The 24,290-nt window shown below is 48.4% G+C and overlaps 1 protein-coding gene across 2 annotated transcripts in view; it reads right to left on the bottom strand.

The window, feature by feature from the left end:
- Positions 1 to 15,787: 15,787 nt before the first annotated feature.
- The window catches only part of prdm5 (PR domain containing 5), a 31,184-nt gene continuing 22,681 nt past the window's right edge, over positions 15,788 to 24,290 (bottom strand). The window contains exons 14-16 of one of the 2 annotated variants that reach the window (XM_035648547.2): positions 23,338 to 23,423; positions 19,150 to 19,254; positions 15,788 to 17,249 (exon numbers count right to left, since the gene is read on the bottom strand). In XM_035648547.2, coding sequence (XP_035504440.1) covers positions 17,085 to 17,249; positions 19,150 to 19,254; positions 23,338 to 23,423 — 356 coding nt within the window. In that variant the 3' untranslated portion in view covers positions 15,788 to 17,084. Of the gene's footprint in view, positions 17,250 to 19,149; positions 19,255 to 23,337; positions 23,424 to 24,122; positions 24,249 to 24,290 lie in introns of those variants that run through there. The other variant, XR_007032056.1, reaches the window with a different exon arrangement.

Below are 24,290 nucleotides of genomic sequence, written 5' to 3'. Positions count from 1 at the left end.
AACAAATTTCATACCAATCAGGCTTTTATTTTCTCTACATTTGTCCTCACAGTCAACCTGACATTCAAACAAATGCATGGACTAAATGATATATGTCCACGAAAATCTCTATTTTTCTAAACCGACTTGAGAGTTAAGTAACCAAATGTACTAGCGTCGTGCTCAACAGCGTTGCACATTACTTAGTTTGAACTATGCTGGTTGGTATGGTGTGAGTGTGTGTGTGGGGGTCCCTTTGTGTGTCTGCTGCATATATTATAATACCAAGGCAGAGGGATAGTTTGTGTCTGTCTTCAGTGAATCTCCTGAGACTTCGTGAGGTCCACGCTCCCAAAGACCAGGTGTTTGTTTTTAAGTGCCAGGCGTTTTCTCTCTCAGGAGGCAGGCAGCCATGAATGAATGTATGAATGAATGAATGAATGAATGACCTCTGAGAACCTTTGTGGAGCATCTATGGTAAGGCTGCACGACTAATCGTTTTTTGAATCACAATCTCGATTCTCACACACACACACACACACACACACACACACACACACACCTTCCCTCTCATTGTTCCATGACAACAATTCTGTGCCGTGTTTGCATTAGTATTGAGATTCGGTGCGTCGAACCAAGCGCTCCTTTGTCTCCCTGAGTCCCTAGCAATAAATGACAGAACCGCGTTACGCCACGTGATGAAAACAAATCAAAACAAATGCGCGCATCGTGCTGAAATCAAAAGAGAAATGAGTCGGATAGATTGCGATATGCCGCTGCTGTGTGTAACTTCATTGTTACATTTGTTTGTACCTCACGATTTACAGTCACGGAGTTGTTGGTGCCTCCACAGGAAGTGCACTGTGGAGGAGGACTGAATACGCATGATGTCATCTGATAAAAGAAGGTGATGCTCTCATCTGGTCACACATCACATCCACCGAAGTTTATCAAACCTGCATGCTTTTGTTTTTCAGGGTAACCCCCCTTTTGGTGATTGTTATGCTCAATTAAAGCCCTTATTTTTGTTTCAGTGGTTTAATCTGACTGCGAGATTAGACGGTTTGGACGTTGGGCCATGAAATCATGCAGGTGGTTGTTGAGGGCCTTTGTCTTGCTTGTGTCAAAGTCATGTGTTGTCAGGTTTGTCTGGTGGGAAGAGTACAACATTCCTGTCGGGCTGAGGGCACCGCTGAGCCACAGCCAGGATGATGTCATCACAGCAACCACGGCCGCGAGAGCCAGATCTGTGCCCGCGTCACACTTTGATTTGACCGAAATCAAAGGGTTTGTGTGATCGCATTATGTTAGATCTACGTTTTCATTGCAGGCACACGTCACATCGGACACGCGGAAAAAAAACGTGGAAACGGTGCCGTTGAGTATCAGGGGCTGAAAGAGTCCGCGCGAGTCCCGTCGCTCCGAAACGTTCTGCTTAACAGGTCTGGTTTCGCCCGTGAAACCTGCAGCTGGCGCTTGGATGCGACTTCACCAAACAACTCGTGCATTCATACGTCGCACACCTGCAACACATTTTATTGTGTAACTTGATGATTTGCTGGCGGAGCCAAATGGGAGCTATTTCTCGTCACCCGAGAAATTATAGGTCCCGATTTCCCTAGCCATACACCTTAATATAATACTGCAACGAGCCTACTGGGACACACGGACAGAGTTCTCGGAAGAGACACCCGAACGTGCCTCCATTGATGAGAGGCGGTGAGAAATAAATCCCCCGTCGTCCTGCTAATGCTCGGCTTCTGCAAAAAAAGTGTAGTACGAAAATGTCCACATGAACCCTCTGTGAGATTATCTCTTATGCGCCGCGGTGAATACAGCGTGATCATTTGCTTTTTAAAACACAATGTCAGATCCTGCGTTGGCCAGTCGAGCGGTTACGTGCCTCATCTCCAGTAGTCGCGGGAGGGGAGACAGAGTCGACCAGCGGTGCCAGCCTGAACCAGCTCCTCAGTGCAGCAGTGCTGGCATGCGACCACGTCCATTCATACACAAACACTGACATTCCTGAGCCTCTGGAGGTTCCTCTCTCCTCCTCTTTTGGACATGCGATCCAGTGCTTATTAAACAGAGCTTACTTGTAATTAAGCCTCCCAGATGGGTTTTTTGCGCTGGAGGTTCACTCTAAGCCCCTCTCTCCGCGCCTGTCTCCCTCAAAGTGATGAGCGAGGAGTAATAGGTTTCATCAAGTGCCGCGGGAAAGCTGACGGACTGTTGAAAGACGAGCGGCGGCGGCGGCGGCACCCGCTGCTCAACAAACTCGAGCGAACCAAACACGTATTCTGGGGCGCAATCGTCCCTGTCCTGAACTTGCCCGTCCAGTGGCCCTGTGAGGTACCGTGGTGTTGCGGCTCTGCACTGCTTGCTTACTGTGGTGTGATCACAGCACGGTGTTCACTGTAAAAACTGGAGGAAGGCACAGTATTTCCTGACCAAAACACTGGAAACATTCCCTCTTCGGCGTGTTTATCTTCATCCACAACAACGTGCAGACGGGATCTCCGAATGGGCGACGTCAACATGTGACAAAACTCAGAAAGGAGCCAAAGCTTGCTTTTTGTGCTCGGGGCTCATTCGCCGTCTCCTGTTGCGACTCAACCCACAAAAGCCGCTCTGCACGGACCCACGTGCGGAAAAAACGGCAAAAACTGAATCTGACAACGTGCGGCGGCCACGAAGCAGCGAGACGGGGCCCCGGCCCGCACGTGATGCAGCGAGCAGCTGTGCACGGCTGTGCTGGGAGGCAGGAAGCCAGGTGTCCTGCCGGAGAGCGGCCCGGGATTCCTGACGGCTCCCTCTGATGCATGTGTAGGCCTCCGACACCTCGCCGCGGACCTGCGCCGCGCTTTTTACAGAAACATCTGGCGGGCGACAGGTCTTATTCTCTGCTTTTTTTTTCCGCCAATTAGTGCTTCTCTGCAATTCTATGTGTTCCCACGCAGTGCACACACACACACACACACACACACACACACACACACACACGCACACAGCGTCTCTGTTCTCTACCTGCTGCCTCCTGCCAGGTTTGACACACAGGGACACAAAAACATGAAAGGAAACCAATTTTAAAGGGCTAATCTACCCATTTTTAAACACCAAGTTTATTTTTACAGTCTCCAGCTGGACTTGCTTCGTGTGTGTGTGTGTGTGTGTGTGTGTGTGTGTGTGTGTGTGGAAGCAATCAGGGAACACTGAGAGAGAGAGTGAGAGGGAGAGAAATTATGTTCACAGATTCAAATGACACTAAGCCCAGAGGATAAACTGCAGTAATTTATAAAGGCCCCATGGAAATGATCAGCCTGCTCGGGCGATTGCCTCCCAATGGATGTCGCATTTTGTTTTTTTTTAACTCGCTCAAGAGGAGGTCGCTTTGCAAAAAAATGGAAACATTTGTTTTGTGGAGTCCGGGCAACATGCCGATCATTAGCCCTCAAAAGCCACTTCAAAGTGCGCGGGTGTGTTCGTCGCTGTGCACAAGACACACAAGAAAAGGGAAAAAAGCTCCAATCATTTTCACGTCTTCGTGTCTGTTTGCTCTCATTTATCAGGCCCACGAGTTGTTGTCTCACCACCATGTGCCTGGAATTATCCGGCCCTCGCTCTGAGCGTGTATAAATTTCAACAGCGTTGTCGCTCGCACAATAATGTTTTCGTTGTGCCGTCGCGTGTCCAGATGTGCTGAGGATAATCGAGGGACAGAGAGAGGCATTTGCCACTGATTAGAGGGAAAGCTGAACTATCCATGCTTCCTCAACTACGCTGTTCCGATCCACCAGTGTGAGTGAGCACTGTCAAGAATTACACTGGACACAAAGTCACTCGAAGGTGAACTTATCAGAGGTCGTCTAAGTTGATCCTGTGCTAAGGTGTTTTTTCTTTCAGTTGCTAACAAGCATCGGCCCATGCCCAAGACACTTCTTTCAAAACTCCTCGTACAGTCTGCATCTCTCCTCCGACACTCGCTCAGTTCACCACAACACGACATCATACGTGTCTCAAAATGAACTCGTTCACACTGTCCGTCACAACACACAGACTTCAAAACACTGACAACACACATCTTTATCTTTGAACTTTTAGTGATTCTTTACATACATCTGTATCATATTATAGAATGAGAAAAATACGTTTTACTTTACCGACTGTACTAAAGTATATGTAAGAAGAATGAGTCAGAAAATGCTTCAATACCCCCCCCCCCCCATCCTTGCATATAGTAATTTACTTGTGCAAAATAAAAGGTTCAAACAAAGTCAAGTCAAGTAAAAGGTTGAAACAAAGTCAAGTCAAGTAGAACTTTATATGTCCCAAAAGGGGCAATAACACAACACAGCACAACACAATAAATACACCAAGCAAGTAGTCTTTGTTAAGGTACTGCTAAAATTAAAATAAAATAAATCAAAATAGGATGAAGGAAAAGGATAAACAATAAAAAATAAAAGCCATATTTACCAGTAACGTCAGGTGGTGAGGCTGGTATTACCCTGTTTTTACCTATTGGAGTTAAGCGGTGATATGGCTGAGGGGATAATAGATAGTTTATATCTGTTGGTTCCAGCTAATGGGAACATTTCTAACTTTCCAGGGCTGCAATACGGATTATAAAAAACAACAACAACAACAACATCTATACTATAATTGTCATACTGTACAGTAAAGCTCAAAACTCTTCAAGTTACTCTTCAGCTCTTAGCAGAAGAGATTTTGTCTGTAATGTAACATGATGGTGCGCTGTCACTCTGATGAATTTACACCATTATACATCTGACTGCCAATATGTAAAATGAGATTGTTACGGTCCGAACCTCTCGACCAACAGGACCACCGCTGAGGTGTTGTCCGACCCTGTCTGTCCGGGCCAGTACGCTCCCCTCCACCCTTTGCCGTTTGACACGCCGCTCCTCTGATGGATGTGTGCCGTCTGGACAAGGTGGCCCTGTGCTTTCATCAGGCCCTCAGCCGGCCGGCTGATAGGCCGAGGGAGCGGGACGGGCATCCCGTGCCTCCGCGCGGGAGATAAAACAACCGTCCCATGTCACCGCGCAGGAGATAAAACAAGGCTCCTCTTCACAGGTCGTACATCAACGTTATACCGTCTGACGCCAGGAAGCAGCAGAGCATGCTGGGTAGATGACACACCTAGCAAGATGGATCTCTCTCATCTGAGGAGTGAACGCATAACTTATCCCCGGGGCATGCTTTAACGTGGGAACTTGCTTTCCATTTGGCGGAGATGTCTCATGTTTACGTGTTTATTTTGAATTTATTGCATGTTGCTGCATGCATGAATTTCATTACTCTTTCGGTGTGTGTGTGTGTGTGTGTGTGTGTGTGTGACGCACAACAGCAACATGTCTCTACCTCACTATCCGGCTGTGTAGAACTGTAGATCCTGTCTAGTCCACGTTTTCTGGTAACACTCTTCATCTGGGAATCAAAACCCACCGTCCTCTTGTGTTTGCTGAGAGCTGCGTGGCTCTGCAGGGGGCACATTGCTTTAAAAATCTTTTTTTTGGGGATGTGTCACCTCAGCTTATGGCACCGATTTTTCTTATCCTCAACAGATTCTGTGTCTTTCTATGCATTCTCATGTCTCTCTTCAGAAAACACACACACACACACACACTGTCACAGTTTGATCCTCCGCTGAGTGAAGCAGACAAACACTTGACATCAGACTCGACCCGTCGCTCCTCGGCTCCTCGCTGCGTTCTCAGCCCTTCCAACCCGATTACACGTGATCGTTCTGTTATCCTCACAACATGCCCGAGCCACCTGTCATCCTTCTTGCCACTTAACTAAATGTGGTTTTCATCTGCCTGACGTGGTTTCCGATTTCTCCCTGGAACCGAACCGCCCCCTCCTCTTTTGCACGGCCGCGGAGTTTGATTGTGGCGCTCAGGTGCCCGCTCGCTTGCATACGGGGGGGGGGGCCTGTTTATTTGGAGAACGGGCACTCACACTGTCTCAACAACCTTCCAGCCGAGTGCACCGCGAGAGCTTTAATTACTGGAGTTTCGAAAATGAGGCCCCATTAAAATGAATGACCTTCATTAAAGCGGTATTAAGAGACAGATGCCTTCAGTGGGGGGAACGTGCAGTGAGAGTGGGGGGAGTGGGAGCACTTGACCAGACGCACAAGTGCCTGTATAAACAGCTCAGCAGGTTTTTCTTTTCTTTCGCCCTCTTTGAGCGAAGCCCCACTGCGACCGCCATCAAGATTACAACCACCTGGCTGTGTGTCCTGCTCACCTCCCCCACCCCCCCACTCCCCACCCAAACATTTTAATCATGGATGAAATTCATTTATATGTTGCGATAATTGTGCATAATTGTTTCTTTGAAGGGGAGGCGAGGCCGGCAGCATCTGGCCGGCATATGGCTCGATGGTTGCGAGAGAGACTTTTGTGGCCAGCAGGAAACAGCCGGCCCGATCGACTCTCCATCGGCCATTTAGCCAGAGTGGCCCGGCCCCAGTTGTGCTCCTTAGGTAATGAGGCCGAGCCGGGGACTGAGTCGGAAACTGGCTCGTGTGCCGTCCCGCGACACGTGTTTCATCCCCCAACTGACGGCGCGTCACGGACGGGATCGGACAGACGCGCTCGTCTCTTCAGGAATTCGGCAGCTTTCGACTTCTCCAGCTGGCCTTCCGCTCTTTGGTCGTACAGTACATTCCATATGGCCCACAGACGCGGTGACGGTATGCATAAAGACGCGTGCTGCACTGCGGTGTGTCTGAAGCAGAAAGGAGCTCACAGAGATGCACGCATTCACCAAACGCACACGCTTATGGCCCGGTATTACCTTCATTATACACCGTTCCGCGCCCTCATGATTACATACAGCGCCGGTAAACTAAATGACGGGCCCTTTATGTGGCGGCTGGAGGTGGAGACTGAGGGTGTCGGGGTGAAGTCGGTTGGATGTGTGAGAAGCATGTCCAGCTTTAACGCGGGAGACCGGAATTTACCCGCCAATTAAAGTTATTATCCTGAAGAGTTCAGTCCAGGAATAGAACTGTACAACCAAACAAACCCCTGCGGTTGTAATAAAGAAGTCAGCTGTGATCTGACTTGATGCTGCACAAGTAGTTTTCCAAACAACAGCGGGGCACAGTAAGGAGTAGGATGCCTGGCTGAGGAGCTGGAGGTGGTGCTGCTCCTACCTGTTCCATTTCCCTCTCTAATGTTCAAAAACTCATCCCCTGATGAGAGATGGCCAAATGAGCCACGAGTTTTGTTTTCCTACACAGCCTTTTGCCAAAACGTCCTAATCACCACAGTTACACGTTGTGTTTCCTGCGAGTGCTTCACAATAAAAGCCAGTCGGTGTTCTGCCAGTAACATAATGTGAGCCAGGAGCAGCCAGGAAAACACTGGGTTGGCAAAACTTAACCCGGGCTCTGGTACATCTGGAGCGAAGTGAGCGGCAGATAGTAAACCGTAACAATGGATTACACAGATTGATAGTTTCCTGTGAATCCCTCGCAGGCCATTCGACATCAAACGCGGGGAGAGCGGCCTCGGCCACTACAGAAGGAATCACGCCGAGTGACATTGGCTGGTCCCTGCGAAATACAGAAACTGTGGTCGGAAGCCTGATGACATCCTAACTGCTTGCAGGGCTCGTTGGTGAGCGTCTGCAGCCGTAGCTTTTCATTACCTCCCCGCTGAGCGCGGCTGGGTTCAGCGCTGCTGCAGCCAGCTCCCAGGGCTGCTCTCTGTATTTTGCCGTTGACTTGACTCTCTGGCTCTCCGCCCCCACCCCCTCAAAGGTCAGCACTGTCGAGGCGCCTCGCCATTGGTCAAAGGTGTGAACTTGCGAATGTCAAGAGGTTTCGCCAGGGTTGAACTCTGCGCTGGGCAATTACGCCAATCCATTTCGTCTGCTCGGATGGCGGCGAGGCCGCTCTGAACACTGTCCAGGGTTTCGTGGATGCTCTTTGCTTGGCGAACGGGCCCGCTCCTCAACTTACACAGAGAGGCTGGGAAATGTGCAGCTCTCCTGTGATTAGAGGACGCATGCATACGAGCGAGTGCGTGCGTCTCCCTCTTTCTCACGCACACGCCCTTGTGTTGGCCACAAAGCACATGTTGTCAGTGAAACACGCGCCGGGGACCCCGAGCGCAGTCTCTCCCGCATGTAAACATCACCTTTCTCCGTGGCCGTCCGGAGATGCACACACAGGTCGCCATTGAAAAGATGATTATTTTTCCCTCGCGCTCTCCCTCTGAGTGATATTCTCACTCGCGCCGAGAGCCTGTCAGTCAGTCGACCCCCATCCCCGACTCGTCACTGAGTGTCGTTGATGCTGACATGTCACATCTGGAACCTCTTCCCTGCATGTGCTGCGTAGACATTTCTTCTCCGCTCGCTCTCCGTTTCCCGAGAGGCCTGAATGTGAAGCTCCTGTAGCGGGCGAGAGAGAGGAGACGGAGATTTCAACACAACAACATCTGCATTCTGGACACGGGATCAGTTTCTTCTACATGTGGAGAATGTAGCGAGAACAAAATGGTGGAAATGTTCTGCAAAGTCTAAAGCTTCTCAATTTGTCCCGCGAGGCTCTTTGTGTAACGGCGGAACAGTTAAACCTTGTTAAGAAGGACGGGATGCTCAGATCTTTGATTTAACGCGCGATAATCTCCCTCAAGCAAATTGTGAAATCTCAACGATGCTTGTTGGACAGTTGTTGCTTAGCAGGCGGCAACGGAGCCACTTCAAGGCTGCGTTTCGTGTGGAAAATCCATGCTAAGTGTGCTGCAGTGCTCTTTTACAGGCCGAGGGTGTTTCCTTGGCAGGAAGAGCGGATGAAATAATCATTAATATGTCTGAAGGGTAAATGATGTCATGCACAGTGAATATATGTTGCAGTCAGAGCATGTGAGACGTTTGCAGAGAAAGTGACACTTTGGGCTATAATGTTTCACAGGCACAGATATGGAACACAGTGTAACACACACTGCACAAAACATAGGTGTCCGCCCACACCGCACGCGCACACACACACACACACACACACACACACACACACACACACACACACACACACACACACACGTGTGGCACAGTCCATTGAGGAAGGGTAGGATGATCTGCTTCCAGTTAGGTTGCACGCTGTTCCTGTTCGCTGGGGTGTACAAAGAGACGGATCCGATTTCAGGACATGCCTTTAATGAAACTCAAACTGGAACACGTTTCTGATTGGTGAACAAAGACGGGGAATCAAAAGATGTTGCAGAGGTGACCCGAGCGAGATCCGCGCTCGCCGGCCCCAAACAAACGGCTCTCCACCGACGGCCGACTCCAAAACAAGGCCCCTCTGAAGCATCTCGTTCCTGCAACGGCACCTGACGCATGTGGCCAGACTTTGTGCCCTTTTGCAATCTAGAATTACTATTTGTTTTGAAAACTGCACCAAAAAAAAAAAAAGGACATGTGGATAAACTACAATTTAGGTAGCTTATGACTTCCAGAGAGGTGGAGATCAAATGCTGAGGCTACTGAAACCGTGGAGAGCTTTGAAGATGAGAAACATTTTCGGTCGTATGGACTGCAATCTCAAACATGTGTTGTCGTACGTTGGACACTCCCGGAGAGGCTGTGTATGAAAACTGAAACTACTACCTTTTGGTAAAGAATTGCTTGAACCACTTTGATGTCTGCATGCTAAATATATGGCCACGGTTAACAGGCAGTCAGCTTAGCTGAGACAGACAAGGAGAGCGCAAACAACAGGAAAATTGCTTCATCCTTTGCACATTAACTCAACGCACAAGACTGCACCGAGGGCCCGAATCCCATTCTAATGGTCCGCGTCCAGGAGGACCAGGTGGAAGGTCCATTAGTCTCCCCACAGAGACTGCTGTGTTCGGCGGTCCGCTGCCCAGAGGTCCCCGAGCTCAGCCTGCACCTGTGGCCCGCCGCGTCCGGGGCCGAGGGAAAGAAAACAAATACAGTAAATAACTGCCCGGCCGCTTAATGGGGCTTAAGAGCGGCCTTCGCTCATTTGCCGCAAAGAAAAGGGGGCTTGAAACGACTCCGGAGCACAATGGCTCCCAGAGAGGGCCACCTCCAGCTCCGGTGTGCATGAGCGACCCTGTGATGGTATCAGTTTGAATTGTGTGCGCCGCGGAGACGAAGGGGGGTGGAGACGTGGGAGCAACGACTGTAAAAAGGCTTGGTGCAAAGGTTAAATATACGGGTTGCCCACATTTGCCAGGAGAAAACGAGCGGAAAGTCCTACACAAACACCATTGTGCGCTGCTGAAGCACAAAGACTGAGGGTTAGTGCATCAAAAGGCTCACTCCGGGACATGGAGGTGAACTGTCTCAGGCCCAACGCAAGCTGAAACTCGAGAACGTAAATGTGGTTGCGTTGTTTTTTTCTTCTATTTTTGTGCATTTATTGTCTTGAAAAAAAGTCAGTACTGCTTTACTGTATCGGCAGATAGAGAACATTGTTCTCTGTGTTGCGTTCTGCCTCCATTTACGTCGTAGTGAGTGAACAGAAGCCAGATTTTCGCCACCTCCTCTCCCCGTCTGGCTCTGTGGACAGGGTGTTATTTATAACAAGGGCGTAATTCATGAGAATCCGAAGGCCCCGGCCACTGCACAACCCGGGTCGGACTCACTCATTCTTCAGCGTGACAGGGCCGGGCCACTGGAGTTATGGGATCAAGGCTGGCGTCTCAGTGAGCGCCGCTCGGGGGGAGCAGGTATCTGCACATCCTTATTTTATCAGCTCGCCAACAAGTGAGCATGAAGCCGCTCCCCTATAAATCACTTGCTTCTGATGACAGCCCACAGAGGTGGGGAAGGCCGCGCATTGTCTGATGTTGTACCAATGCGCAGCCTTTTTTTTTCTCTCTCTTTCTTTTACGTCTAAGAAATGTAGAATGACAGACCGGGCCCCTCTCCTCCTCTGTGAGTGTTCTGCACCGGCGGTGTGAGGACTAATTGGCTATTCGCCTCCTATCTGCTCACAGACCTGGGCTATCATGTCTTGTGCATTGCATTTCGAAGCAACGCAGAACAAAATGTGACAAATGACAGGCTGTTTTTACATTTCGCAATGTTGTGTGCACGCATGCACGGGCGCACATATTGCACGTGTTTACACCAGCTACTGTGAGCTTTTGCTTGCTGAGTGCTGAGAGCTGAAACCAAACGGGTGTGGGAGTGAACCAGCCGTCTTTTATACAAGAGGTCCATGACCTTGATTCTCTCCATCTATCCCGCCGTTCCGTTAAAGGGGCTGAGGGAGAGTGAGTTAACGTGTGTGTGTGTGTGTGTGAGGGGAAGACAGATATGGTCACTGTCACTGTCAACAAGACAAGAACAACAGATTCATAACATTTGTTTGACCAATAACTTCCTGTGGAAGATGGATGCGTTTTGGCCCCGGGCAGCTGTTCACTCTGACAACAGTCGCTCCCCACGCACGATGCTCCTATATGGTGGGAGGAAATTATCATTCAGTGCACGCATGTGTGTGTGTGTGTGTGTGTGGTCTAGGTTAACAAGTTCAGCGTGGCTAATTCAAAGGACCCAGACAGAGATCCTGGTCCCACCTCACACTTTTCAGAAGGGCCACAGACACAGGAGGCCTTTCTCCATGAAGTTAGCGCCCTTGTGCATGTCTGACTGTGTGAGTGTGTGTGTGTTGTTCTGAGTCTGTGCACTGGACCGAAACCTAAATCAGCACATGAAAGGTGTGCATCTCAGCGTTGCTTCTCCGGCGGCTCTGACAGGAAACAGACCCACACTGTGGTATTTGGTTTCTCCCAACTCACACAGGACTCAATTTCAAACATGGCTGCAAAATTCAAAACAGAAATGTGGAATGAGTGGGGGACAATGAGACCAATGTTATGTCACCGCTCACTGCTGTTCCAAATATGCCAATTATGCGCAATTAAAAAAAACAACTTTCCCGCGTATTCCTTAATCCAACAAGAAAAGTTTCACACTTTCAGTTCCCTCTGCTCCTCGGGCCCCGGCAGGAGCTGGGTGTTGTTTGTGTCGGGGCCGTGTGCATAGCGCGGGTCTCCCAGACCACCGAGATAAGGGGGGCTGGGACAATAGCAGCACAGGGAGGGGGAGGATGAACGACAGTCTGGCTGAAGACAAAAGGGAGGAATTATGGCGCATCTCTCGTCGCATTTGTACAAATGTTTTGGCTACGGCAGTCGAGCCTTCTCTGTCATCGCTAATCACCAGACAATAAATCTCCGGGCGGCCCTCGGTGGGGAAAGAGAGGAGACGAGAGGAGCTGCAGGAGAGGCAGCCTTCTGCACAGCTTCTTCAAATATTCAACAAAAAGAGAATGGGATGAAATTGGTCGCTGGCGGCTCATCACAGATATTCTCCTCTGTCTGCGGGTCACGCTGAACCGCGGCGAAGGTCGGAAATCTTATTGGATTTTCCGTTTCGTCGCGTGTTTTCTGCCAAGTTGAATTTCGGCCTCACGCGGCTGAACTTCCTGTCGACATCTTATTGGATTTTCCTGTGTCGCCGTCGCTTCTTTTGACCGTCCCCGCGGTTCACCTTGCACAAGGAGATCACGCGTGAGCGATCGGCCTCGCCCCGACTCGCGCTGTCCGTGCTGTTTGCCGCAACGGAGAAGACACGTCCAACCGCAGTGTGTGAAGTGAGGACGGCACTGCGGCTCCTAATGAGGCCGAGGAGTGACGGCCCACAGAAACAATGTGCTGACAGAGCTGAGCAGCACTACAGCTCCCGAGGTGCACGGCACACTGACTGATGTCTTTAACCCTCCGGCCCCTTTAGAGTGAAGACTCCTTTCATCCGCTGTATTCGTTCCAGTTAGAAAAACATTCTTGTTTATTGGAATTAGCCGATGTATACGCACTTGGCGCAGGCTGAGCCATTCTTACAGGATATAACCTCCCAGAGAGGACAAAACTGGGGAAAGGGAGACAATCCTCCATCAATTCTTTTGTCGCGTTTCCTGACCGGCTTTTCTCCCTCTGTACACTGGCGGGGGCTTTCGTCTTTCTCACGAGTCTGCGTTCGGGGCACCATTGTGCTCCAGTGCTCCAACTGCAATTCTGTTTCCTGCAGGCACTTTACATCGATATGCACGGATCAGCCGCAACATAAAAACGATGAGAGATAAAAACGAATAGCATTAATTATCTGTTTACATTGGCACTTGTCAAGTGGTTGGATATAGTCAACAGTCAGTTCTTGAAGTTGATGCGTTGCGGGTGTGTGTGTGTGCAAGAGACCACGGACCAGGATGCACTACGGGAAGACGGTAGGTTGGTGCAGGCGGTGTGATGCTCTGGGCAATGTTTCTGCTGGGAAACCCGAGGTCCTGACATTCAAGTAGATGTTTATGAATCTAACCATCGTTGGAGGCCGTGTACAACCCTTAATGGCAGCGGCCTCGTGCAGCAGGATGATGCACCAGACATTGTGCAGGAATGGTTTGAGGGACATGACTTGGCATCCAAAAAATGCCGTAGATCTCATTTCAGTTCGTCTTTGGTCTCTTTTAGCTCCTAGGGTTGGCTGATAATTGTCTGTGGGGTTTCTCACAGACATTTAATGGACTGTTAATATTGACCATATGCTTTGTGCTTTAAACAATACATTCAGAAATAAAAAAGGAATCAAAAAGTAATGTGATGTGAATGAATTCCAGAGTGTTGTGTTTATGTTATCTTGCTCTCCTGATTGTCTGTCCTCTTTCTCTTCACGCTCATCAGTGTTGTTTCTAGAGAAAGGGCCAAAGATGGGGTGATAAACCACTGTGAGTTCATCACCTTACACCGAAAGGTGATGTAACAGTGAAAAATAACTTCTGAAATGCTTTGTTGCATTTCCTTTTTTAAAGATAACGCTTGAAACAGTTGTTGTCTTTCTCAGACGACTGGGTATACACATGAAGTTGTGGGATGTGTGTAGTGGGGTGGGGGTTGGGGTGTGTTGTGTGCAGTCTAATGATAGTTCCTCTCCTAATTTCCTCCTAATGAACTAATTCCTGTCTACCTGACCTGATACACCGGTCTCTTGCCCGGAGTGGTGTCTGACGGTTAAATTAAAACCATCCTGTCTGTCAGAAATAGCAGACAGGAATTTCTTTGCGAGAGTGGTGAGTGTGTGTGTGTGTGTGTGTGTGTGTGCGCGTGCGAACCAGATTCTTAAGCCCTATGGCTCAAGCGTTTGACCTTTTGTTGGTTTTCAGTGTCACAGATTTTTTTAAGGTACTCAAGTTCCACAGTTCTGTTTCCATGGAAATGTGGCTTCGAGGGGTAATGTCCATCACTGCCGGGCCGACCCAGAATACCCACAACACACCCTGCCCCGTCGTATTGAATTCTTCTGGATGGCACTGTTCTCTGGGCGCACACACATTCCACATTACTCTGCTCGAGGGAAGTAGACGGAGAGGCTACCTGTTGCCACAGCAACGTTGCCCAAACACAGGGGTCAGACAAGCGTGTCCGTGTCATTCCGAACGTGACAGCGGTTTGCCATAAACCCGGGGCAGGGGCAGTAATGATACTCCTGCGCAGTGGGCGTGGCCGGCGTTCGGCTCGCCGGGGCCCAGTTTGGCCACACTCGCAACCGGGGAGGCAACACAGGAAACCGGGGCTTCCAGTAAAAACATGTAATTAGAAACACATTGACTGGGAGCTTCGGCATGATACACCCAGTGGGGAAGGGAGCGACGCATGCAGGCAGGGATGCACGCTGGGAAGAAGAAAAAAGATTGATTGAAGTGGAGGACAAGACCATTGGGTCACTGGGAAAATCCCAAGAGACAAAAATGGAAAACCAGAGACATGGACGGTGACAGGCGAGACACATCCTCACAGAATTGTGAGAGCAGAGCGATAATGAAAAGCAGGGGCATCGCAGCACCCAGGCTGACCCGTCAGAAAAGACGTGGGCCCCGACAATCGTTTTCCACTGTTGGAAATCCCTACTACTACTACTACTACTACTGTTTACATGATGCAATATAAATGTCACTGTGTTTCGCGAGTGCGTCAGTATGGCCCGGAGGCCTCACCACTAAAGAGCAGGCGGTTGGAGGCACGAGCTCAGCGGGCAGCGTGGGCCTCAGCAGGGCCGGGGGCCACGCCCTGCACGGCCATGCAGCGGACCGAGAGCCAGAGGTGCAGCGGGTTAATCCGGCCATTGCTAACCACGCTCCTCGGGACGCCTGACAGCAGCCGACGGGGGCGCCGAGACCCGGCGCAGTTCCTCCATTTCCACGCCGTGAGCAACGAAGCCAAAGTGTAATCCAACAGGAATACCAGAAATGAGTAAATTGTCTAAAGAAAACAGCCCACGTTCAAAGACGCTGGGACATACTGTAGTAGTTATGTGTTTTTTTAGGAAGCCAAAGCCGCACATGGCAAGATTTATCTGGTTTGGACAGCGGCCCGTTTGACAAACGCCACAGAAACGACACCGAGAGCGACTTGCAGCTCGACCACTTCACTCCACCGCGGGGTAGAAAAAAAACAAAACCCCAACAACCCTGAGATACCAGAGAGTCTCTGCAGGGGATGGACGTGAGAACGAGTCCCCGCATCCACAGGGAGAAACCATCAGAGGCGCTCTTTGGCGTGCGGCTTCGCAGATCAGAGATCAGGCGGGTGGTGACTGCGGCCTCAATTGGAAGAAGAAGAGGAAAAAAGGAGCCTTAATTGGCCTTCACTCCCAGCACGCTGCCAACGACAACAGTTCACAAACACATAATTAGAACAGGCAGGGGAAATGGATGCTTGGTAGTTGATGAGGTTTTTATACATTTCAAAATAGAAAAGTGTGAAGTGACAATTCACAGTCAAGAGACGCAGAATAAACAGCTGGAGGAACGAGGGGCCAGTAAGCGAGGAGTCAAATGAATAGGGACATAGCTGCACTTAAATAACTATGCAGCACTATCTTTAATAAAGACTAATGTAAACACGTCCCAATATCACCGATTCAAACAAAAACACTCAACAATTTATCAACAAACAGTACTTTGGAGTTTCTTTTTGTCCCTGTTTAAAGGGGGACAGAAGCACAACTGATCTTCACACAACAGGTGATGGGACAAGAAAGGAAGAGGTGAGCCCAGTCACTTTGAGTTAATGATGCACTGTAAGGCCACACAGTTACCCCCCAAATCAGAACTAAAAATACTATAGACCAAACCTTGGTTTTCAAGAGAATTTCAAGAGAACAACCGAACATGGGGGTCTTTTGAAATTCCTTTTTTGGGGACCTCCAGTCTTGTATTACATTTCCCCCCCCCATCAGTCATTGCTTGATGCGACAAATCATGCAGCTCTTTTTTTTTTTACGGTAAAAGGGAGCATGAAAGGACAGTATTTCTTAAAAACATTTATTTGTGAGCTGTTTCTGGGTTTCCAGAGGTTCACTTCTCCGTCTCCAGCTTCTTACCATCCCTTTATTTGAATACATCAAAAAGGTGATATTTTAAATTCATAAATGGAGCAACATGTATTCCCCGGAGGTGAATAGTGAACATGTCTGATCACTGAAGGACATCTGTAAAATGTAAGAGATGTAAACATGTATAAAGTGTACAAAAAGTGCACTAAAAGATCTATGGTCGCAGGCTTTTTTCTGTCTTTCTTTTTTAAAACTTGGCAACTGGCCATAGACTTACAGTAAGGTATTCAGTAAACACTACAGTGAAAGAGGTCAGGTTGTAGCGGTACAAACAGTAACACTGGTTAGAAGTCAGAAAAACTGCGAGTGAAATGTCAGACGTTTCATTTCCCCTGTGAGCAGACACAGCTCTTTGGAGGCAGATCAAACATAAACAGGAACTTTGTTTGCTCAAATATCCAAAACAGTAACTAAACAGTACGACAAAAAAAAGAAAAAAAAACACGAATGTACAAGTCTTTGTTTTCAAATTCAAAATGCTCTCCCTAATGATTCCCATATTCTACATGTATGTATCTGTAACAAGAACATTTCTGCTATCAATCCGTCTGTGTGTACAGTACGCAAAGGACAAACTGGCGGCACGAAGCAGCCGATATCGGATACTTTTCCAGCCAGTGCTTCAACAGTCGCCTCTAGCTCTCCGTCTCCCCGTGGACGTTCTCCATGTGCACTTTGAGGTAGTCGTTCCTGGTGAACTTCTTGTGGCACAGCTGGCACTCGGCCATGGGCCGGTTAGGGTTGTGCGTCAGCTTATGCCTGCTGAGCATCTTCTTCAAGCTGAATGACAGGTCACACACCTACAGAAAAAAAGATACGATTTTAAAAGACATCAATTTTACGTAACGCCTGACCTTGTTTTCCAAAGTCTCCTGCTCAGTGCAGAGTTCAGTCTTATCACAGGCACGGCCGGAGACACAGAGAATCATTTGTAATTCACATGCCTGTCGACATAAATCCCTTTTTTTTCCACAAGTAGAGAGAGAGAGAGAGAGAGAGGTGGGGGGGTTCGGGGCTGGTGTACGCAACTTAACATCCATCATAAATGAGCCATTTCACACTGTACAAATGACTCCATCGTCCTCTATCAATCACAATAATCCGCCGCTGGCTGGCGTTCAGCTGCAGTTTAACATGCTGCCTCGAGAATCACAGCGTGTCTCCTCCACACTCCATCTGCGAAGAACTTCAGGGCCGTGAATTACATTCGGGAAAATCTCACAGACAGTCGGAACATCTGCGGGGCAAAACGGTCGGAGCTATGAATGAAAGCGGCAGAAGCACCATATGACACCACGTCAATAGTTTATCAGGTCACTCGTATTCATGGGCCATCCTGTTCTAGCTTTACAAATAGACAATTTACAAATCTGATCCAGTGTTGGAACGTAAGATGGGGCTGATGAGAGTGAGGGCTGCATGTCTCGTGGTAGCCCAGATGTTCCTGGATGCTTCTACAACATTTTTTAATACGGTCCTGACAGACGCTGTTTACAGGGCCCCTCCGGCTTTGTCTGCGTAACGTTCCTGGAACTGTGTGATCCCTTTGTCTGACGCAGAATCCACACCAAAATACAATCCACATGTTATTTCTATCATCTTTAATAGTTTAGCGTAGAATCATTTACATGACAAAAAAGGCCGCTTCCAAAGCTTCGGGCGGAAAAAGGAATCCAGATGAATGTTGGATGTCGCTGGGAGACACTCTCTGGTGATGCTTCGCTGACAGTGAATGGGATACGGACTCTGTGGTCTTCAACAACAACTACAGATGATTCTCTCCGGGGCATTAGGGAGCATTTTCTGGTTTAGAACTCGAGGGGACGCCACAGATTGAGGCTAATTAGGGCGCTGCAGCTCAAAACGAAAATCGGAGAATCCAGATTTAGGTGATGGATCTATGGAATTAGGAATATTTGAATTCTAGGGTTACACTGGATGACTTTGGTATTCTTTCCTCTTTTCATTTCTTTTCTCTTCTTTGTTTGCTAAGAAGATTTATGAACATTTATACACAATGAACAGACGAAATGATATGCCCAGAAGCTCAACTCCGACTGAATGTGTATTATGTGTATTTGTTCAGATTTGACTGAGTTATGAATGTGAGAAGAAGGAGTAGCTCAAGTATCTTTATTGTCCACAATCTTTCGTAGTAGCTTGCGGTAACTGATCCTTGGGCTTCGCATTCATCCATCACATCAAAAGGTTTTGAGCGTTTTGAAATTTTAAGACATTTCTAAGATACAGTTGTGGCTTCATTTAAGAAACAAAAAGACGGACAAAACATCGCAGAAATTGCCCCATGTTTCCAATTTTCACAAAAGGCTAGGAAACACAGCAGCGAGTTTGTTTCAGAACAAGGGCGAGCGATTCCTGTCTGTTCCCTCCACTGTCTCTGAGAATAATTATTACTCCTACAGTATCATAAACAGAGGGCAATTTCTCCCTCTGATCCTCTCAATGTGTTTACGTGAGATCAGCCCACTCGGCCCCTCCAGAGGAACAAGATCGCTATCTGCCTCTGAGCAGCCCCCCCCCACCAACTCTTCCCCACATCTGGCCTGGTGCCAGGCCGCCATCACACACACACACATAACACACACACACACACACAAACACACATAGAGACAAACACAAGCAGGTATCAAAGGAAGACAGGTTGCTTTGGAGGTGCAGTGGCGGCAGGAAGATACTCACGTCACACTGGAAAGGTTTCTCTCCTGTGTGGGTCCTCATGTGCTCATCCAGCCCTCTCTTCTGGCTGAAGGCTTTGTTACACTCGCTGCATTTATACGGCTTCTCCTGCAGTGACACACACACACACACACACACGCACCAAATTTTAAGGAGGGCACTTCATCTGTCGGTATGTAGCAGAACAATACATAAAAGAATACTTCCTCAGTTCAGCCGCATATGGACGAAACCTGGAGGAAGAAAGTGTAATGGTCCACACAACAGTGTGCGCACACACACACACACACACACACACACACAGGGAAAAACAAACAGACGCGCACAGCACAGTGGAAAACACACAAGTGGAATTATGCCTGTAAGACGCACGCACACGTTCATTTTCACACACTGATACCTTCTTCCCTCACACCCCGGCGTTCTCTCCCTGTGAGTTTCTGAAGATATGAAATGAAAGATTGTACAGCCCCTGCAGTCGGGAGGAAATGACCGACGTAGGGGCCATCAAAAACACATGGATTCCTCAAAAGAGCAGCGAAAACACGGCACAGAGAATCCCTTTGAACGCGTATCAGAGCTCTGGCACTCCGGGGCTGTAGAATATCACTCCTCTGTCTCCACACCTCATCAGTTTACCAAAGAACATTTCCTCTGTGCCTTTCGGAGGCCTGTCTCACTGTCAGTCAAAGTACATGTCTCACTGTGTGTGTGCGCGCGCGTGTGAGTGTGTGTGCATGATGTGAGCGGTGGAGGGGTGTGTCCGACAGTGGGGGAAACGGTGGTGACACCTAAAAGACTTGTGGAGAAATAAGAAGCGCGAAGATAGCGGGGAGCCGGTTCCCAGTGTCACTCGTTGTGGGGCTGTTTTTGACAAGTCTGGCTGATAGCGAACGCTCTGCCCATTTAAAGCTTAGTTGTCATGGGAACGGGGTGAATGCAGGAAGTAAGGGGTCCTGGGAAAGGCTCTATCATGTGGGCGGGGCAAGGAGTGCCCAGTGACACAGGATACAAAAGGAGGTAAAGATCAGGTTCACTGCATGTGTGTGCATGTGAGCGGGTACATGTGCGTGGGCCGCTCTACGCATGCAACTGTTTGTGTGTGTGTGTGTGACAGAAAAGGGGACAACTGAGCTAAAGCCGTGTGTGTATGTGTGTGTGTATGCGTGAAAGCTGCGTGGAGAAACAGTCTGATCTGCGTTCCCCTTAAATATTCAGATTTAGCGAGGATCGCCTCTTTTTCCATACGGGTACAATGGTTACTTGTATGACAGAAAAAGAAAACTATGAGGGGTCAGAGTTTGTAGGTCAGCGAACACATGGATGGACTTAGGTGATGTGGTGGGCCCAGAATGCATCACTGCGACCCCGGTAACATTGAACATCTGTACCTGGTGACCCTCGCTCTTCAGCAGCTGTTCACCCGCTGACCTTTGACCCGAGTGTTCCTCTGAATCTGACCACTCTCCGCCGAGAGCGCACCCCGAAATGCGAAAAAGCGGAGTTGTGTTTATTTACCCTAAGAGAGCCTCCCGTCTCACGTGTCACGTTGAATACGTGGGTTTTTGTGAAGCGGCATGGCCACATGAAGTCCCAGTGCCCTGTTCGGCTTCAGGGTGCAAGTAGAAATCAGTGAGCGGCTCATAGTAGGTCAGAAGAGATTAGCCATGTTCAAAACAAGCTCCACTACTTTGACACAGATCAAAATTCTCAGAGGACGAGTCCTCAAGACTTTGATGATCCACTGCTCTTCCTTGAGAGCGCCATCATGAGGTTGTGGTATTTGAGTGTGAAATGTCTCTATTAAATCTAGAGCATTCATATGTTTTAACACCCTTCAAGGATCATAGTAAATCACTGAACACATACTGTACATCCACTTGAAGGGGCAGGAAGCGATTCTACGCGCTTTGTAAAAATCAGCGAATATTTCCTCACAGACCGTTTGTGTTTCAACAAAAATCCGGGTTTTCGTCTCAGCCCTGCGGATCGCGCCACGTAACACTGCAAGTGCAGTCTGTAAACGTCACCCGTCGACACCTTAAGAGATGTGCTAGCGGTTGGCGCTGGCACTGCCATACCCAAGGTCGCGTGTTCGCTGCCCAGTCAGAGCAGTAGAGTCCCAAAAACGACAACAAAGAGAGAGACGAGCTCTCTCCAAAATCGTTTGATGCCCCTTTTAATCTCTCTAATGCGATGACTGACGTCAGAGGGTTGTGATGATGATGATGGTTTGTCAAGGTTTGGGTCAGTAAAGTCTTGCGCAAACTGAGCCTTTCCAAAAGGCAGCTGAAGTGTGTCCCTCCCAAAGCGAGGCGCAAACTTCACGGCATGTCTACTCAGAATGGGAAACAACTCAGGACAATACATACATATAGGTTGTTACCGTCGCTCTGAGCTCATTGTTGCTGTGTTGCGCAAACATTTCAACAGAATGTTGGAGAAATCTAATATTCATCGTGTGCAAGTCAAAGAAGACTTCTTGCCATAAGAAGGAATCTTCGAATCCTCAATGATAAACATCCATCCCCTGTAATATCCAAAGCATCAGCCGCTCACATGGCCATCCTCTGTGTTCCGTTTCAGTTCGCCAGCGATGTGGTCTGTGGTGAAAACACGCAAACGCATCCATCTCAAATTGTCTGTACATTAACAGTGAGCTGCAGCCAAACGACATTAGTTTTCTTCAGTGACTTCATCTGGCTCTGCTGTTTGTAACTGCTCGGGCCATATTTCAGAGCGTTGTGAGCAAAGGCAGATCCGGGAACGTTAAGGGACAGAACAATCAGTCAGTTGAATCTGCGGGTCACTCGAAAATTATACCTGTCTGTTTCCACTGAGAGACGTCGACCTGGGCAGGAAGCCTCCATTATCGACACACTGTAACAGCAGAGCGCTGTGCTCTGGACAACGTTACCGGAGGACAAATCTTTGAAATTAACAGTGCTGTCAGGCCCCGACCGTCACAGTCAGAGCTGTAGAAATCGATGATGGAAATCTATGATGAAACGCACATGAAGTCCCATTCGTCCAAAAGTGACAGAGACACGCACGTCCAGATGCTCACAGAGGGCTCATGGAAAGTGTCGCTTCGGCGGAGAACTTCAAATGGGTGACGTAGGAAAAACGAGCGGCGTCCCGTCCCACGAAATGACCTCATGATGTTCAGTGAGAAACTTACCTTCTCCTTTCTCCACCCTGAGCTCTGACTCACTTTACATTTACATGTTCAGGCCACTAAGGCTCTGTTTCCCGTGTCTGCATTTCCACAGAGTCATCAGTTGGCTATTGAGTCAGCTGTTTGTAAAAGATAATTTAAAAAAGACATAACTGGGAGTTCAAGAAGCCGACACAGTGTGAGTGAATCTAATTTCTCTTCTGCCTGTATCTAAACTATCGCTGCGGACTGGTGTCAGTAGGTTTTACAAGATTTATGAAAGAACCTGCAAGCGTGGGAATTACCTCATAATTAAATGGGCAGGGAGTGTCACAAATGTTAGACACAGAGGAGACTCTTTTTCTTTTTTTTCTACTTGGCAAGATGTGAGTGTTTCTTACTCTGCAATTCGAACAAAGGCTTAACCGAACAATCCTGGAGCGTAGCACTCCGGATCGAACCACAGAGTCGTGGGACACCTGACTGACTCGGCTTTCACCTGCTTTGTCAGATGTTTTGCACTAATCTCTTTGTGTTTGGTATCTATCAAGAATGCTACTGTACATAAGATGCTGCTTTCACCATCGGATTTAAATCACAGAATGAAAAGAGAATAATTTAAGAGCCACGAGAAAAACCCGTGATGCATTTGGTGATGCTTTGCCACTGCTTTCGTTATTTCAGTGAGTATATTACAGAATGAATCCACACATTAAAAACAAACAGTTACACTCGGTGGTTTCTGTGCAGTAACGATGCATTTGACCACAACCGTGGCTGTGTTTAGTTAGAGGCCAATTAGTAAGCGCGCGGAAATAAATGCCCGCGATTGGTCCGACAGCTTACCAATGACGAGAGGGAACTCGGTCTGACGCACCAGAGAAAACACTCTTCATATCCAAACCACCACGTTTATCTTATGAACTTATAATTGTACATATGACACAGTAAGCTGTATTATGGAAAAACAACAGTGATGCCATTAATGCACCAAGTCCCCACTAACGAAAGCACAGAAAATGGTTCAGACTTACTCGAGTGTGTGTGCGGATGTGCATCTTCAGGCCGTCGTTCTTGCTGAATGCTTTGTCACAGTAAGGGCACTGGTACGGACGCTCACCTAGGAAAACAAAAAAACATCGGCGCACATGAGACCACGTCACATCACTTCACCTCACATCAGATATAAATGGGACCGTACAGGTTGGAACAAACCTACCTACAGATCTATCAAAGCAGAACGATGACCTCAGGTACGTGTATTGCAAATATTGTACATGTGCGTCAAACACATTGATGGATGAAAAGGTTCTCAAACATGACCATTTTAAAGGAAAACCTTCACTGTCTGGAAGAATACAGACGAAAACTAGAGTGGCACTCAGTAGAGCGCATACCTCCACCGAGGCCAAACAATCTTTCATGTCTGTGGAGCTCTTACAGTAGAAAAAAACAGGAAATAGACAGAATACCTGCACCAAAATGAACAATCTCATAGATCTCCACATCATGAATATGTCAGATTTTTATTTTTACATCAATGTCCAGACAGTGTTGCATGTGAAAATGTCTGGCAATGTTAAGGAAGGCAATAAAAAGATTCCTGGATCCACACACCAAAATGTACTGGCTTCCTTCCACGACCCAAACCTGGTGACAAACACACAAATACAACCTGGCAAGTGTTATGTTCCGCTGCCACGGTACCTGTGTCCTGTCCATACGTGTCAAATGTGACCTGGCTACCGGTCGACCCGATATCATTCACTCATTTCTGAAGCCCACCGACTTTCCACCCGAGATGTTGGCTACAACTCACGGCACGATATCTGAGCTGCAACTGGCCAACAGTTTAGGAGCACATCAGAGGCGGAGCAGCTAGTCCCGGTCGGATCAAAAGCAGCCCGGCCAAACTCGTCGAGATGCTATCTGAGCGCACACACCGCTGATGACAAAGAGAAAGTGACAGGCTGTCAGTCAACCAGTC

The sequence above is a fragment of the Scophthalmus maximus genome, chromosome 13, assembly GCF_022379125.1.
Source record: "Scophthalmus maximus strain ysfricsl-2021 chromosome 13, ASM2237912v1, whole genome shotgun sequence".
Classification (NCBI taxonomy): Eukaryota; Metazoa; Chordata; class Actinopteri; order Pleuronectiformes; family Scophthalmidae; genus Scophthalmus; species Scophthalmus maximus.
Note: the sequence above shows the minus strand (reverse complement) of the source record. Positions and strands in the feature narration are given on the sequence as shown.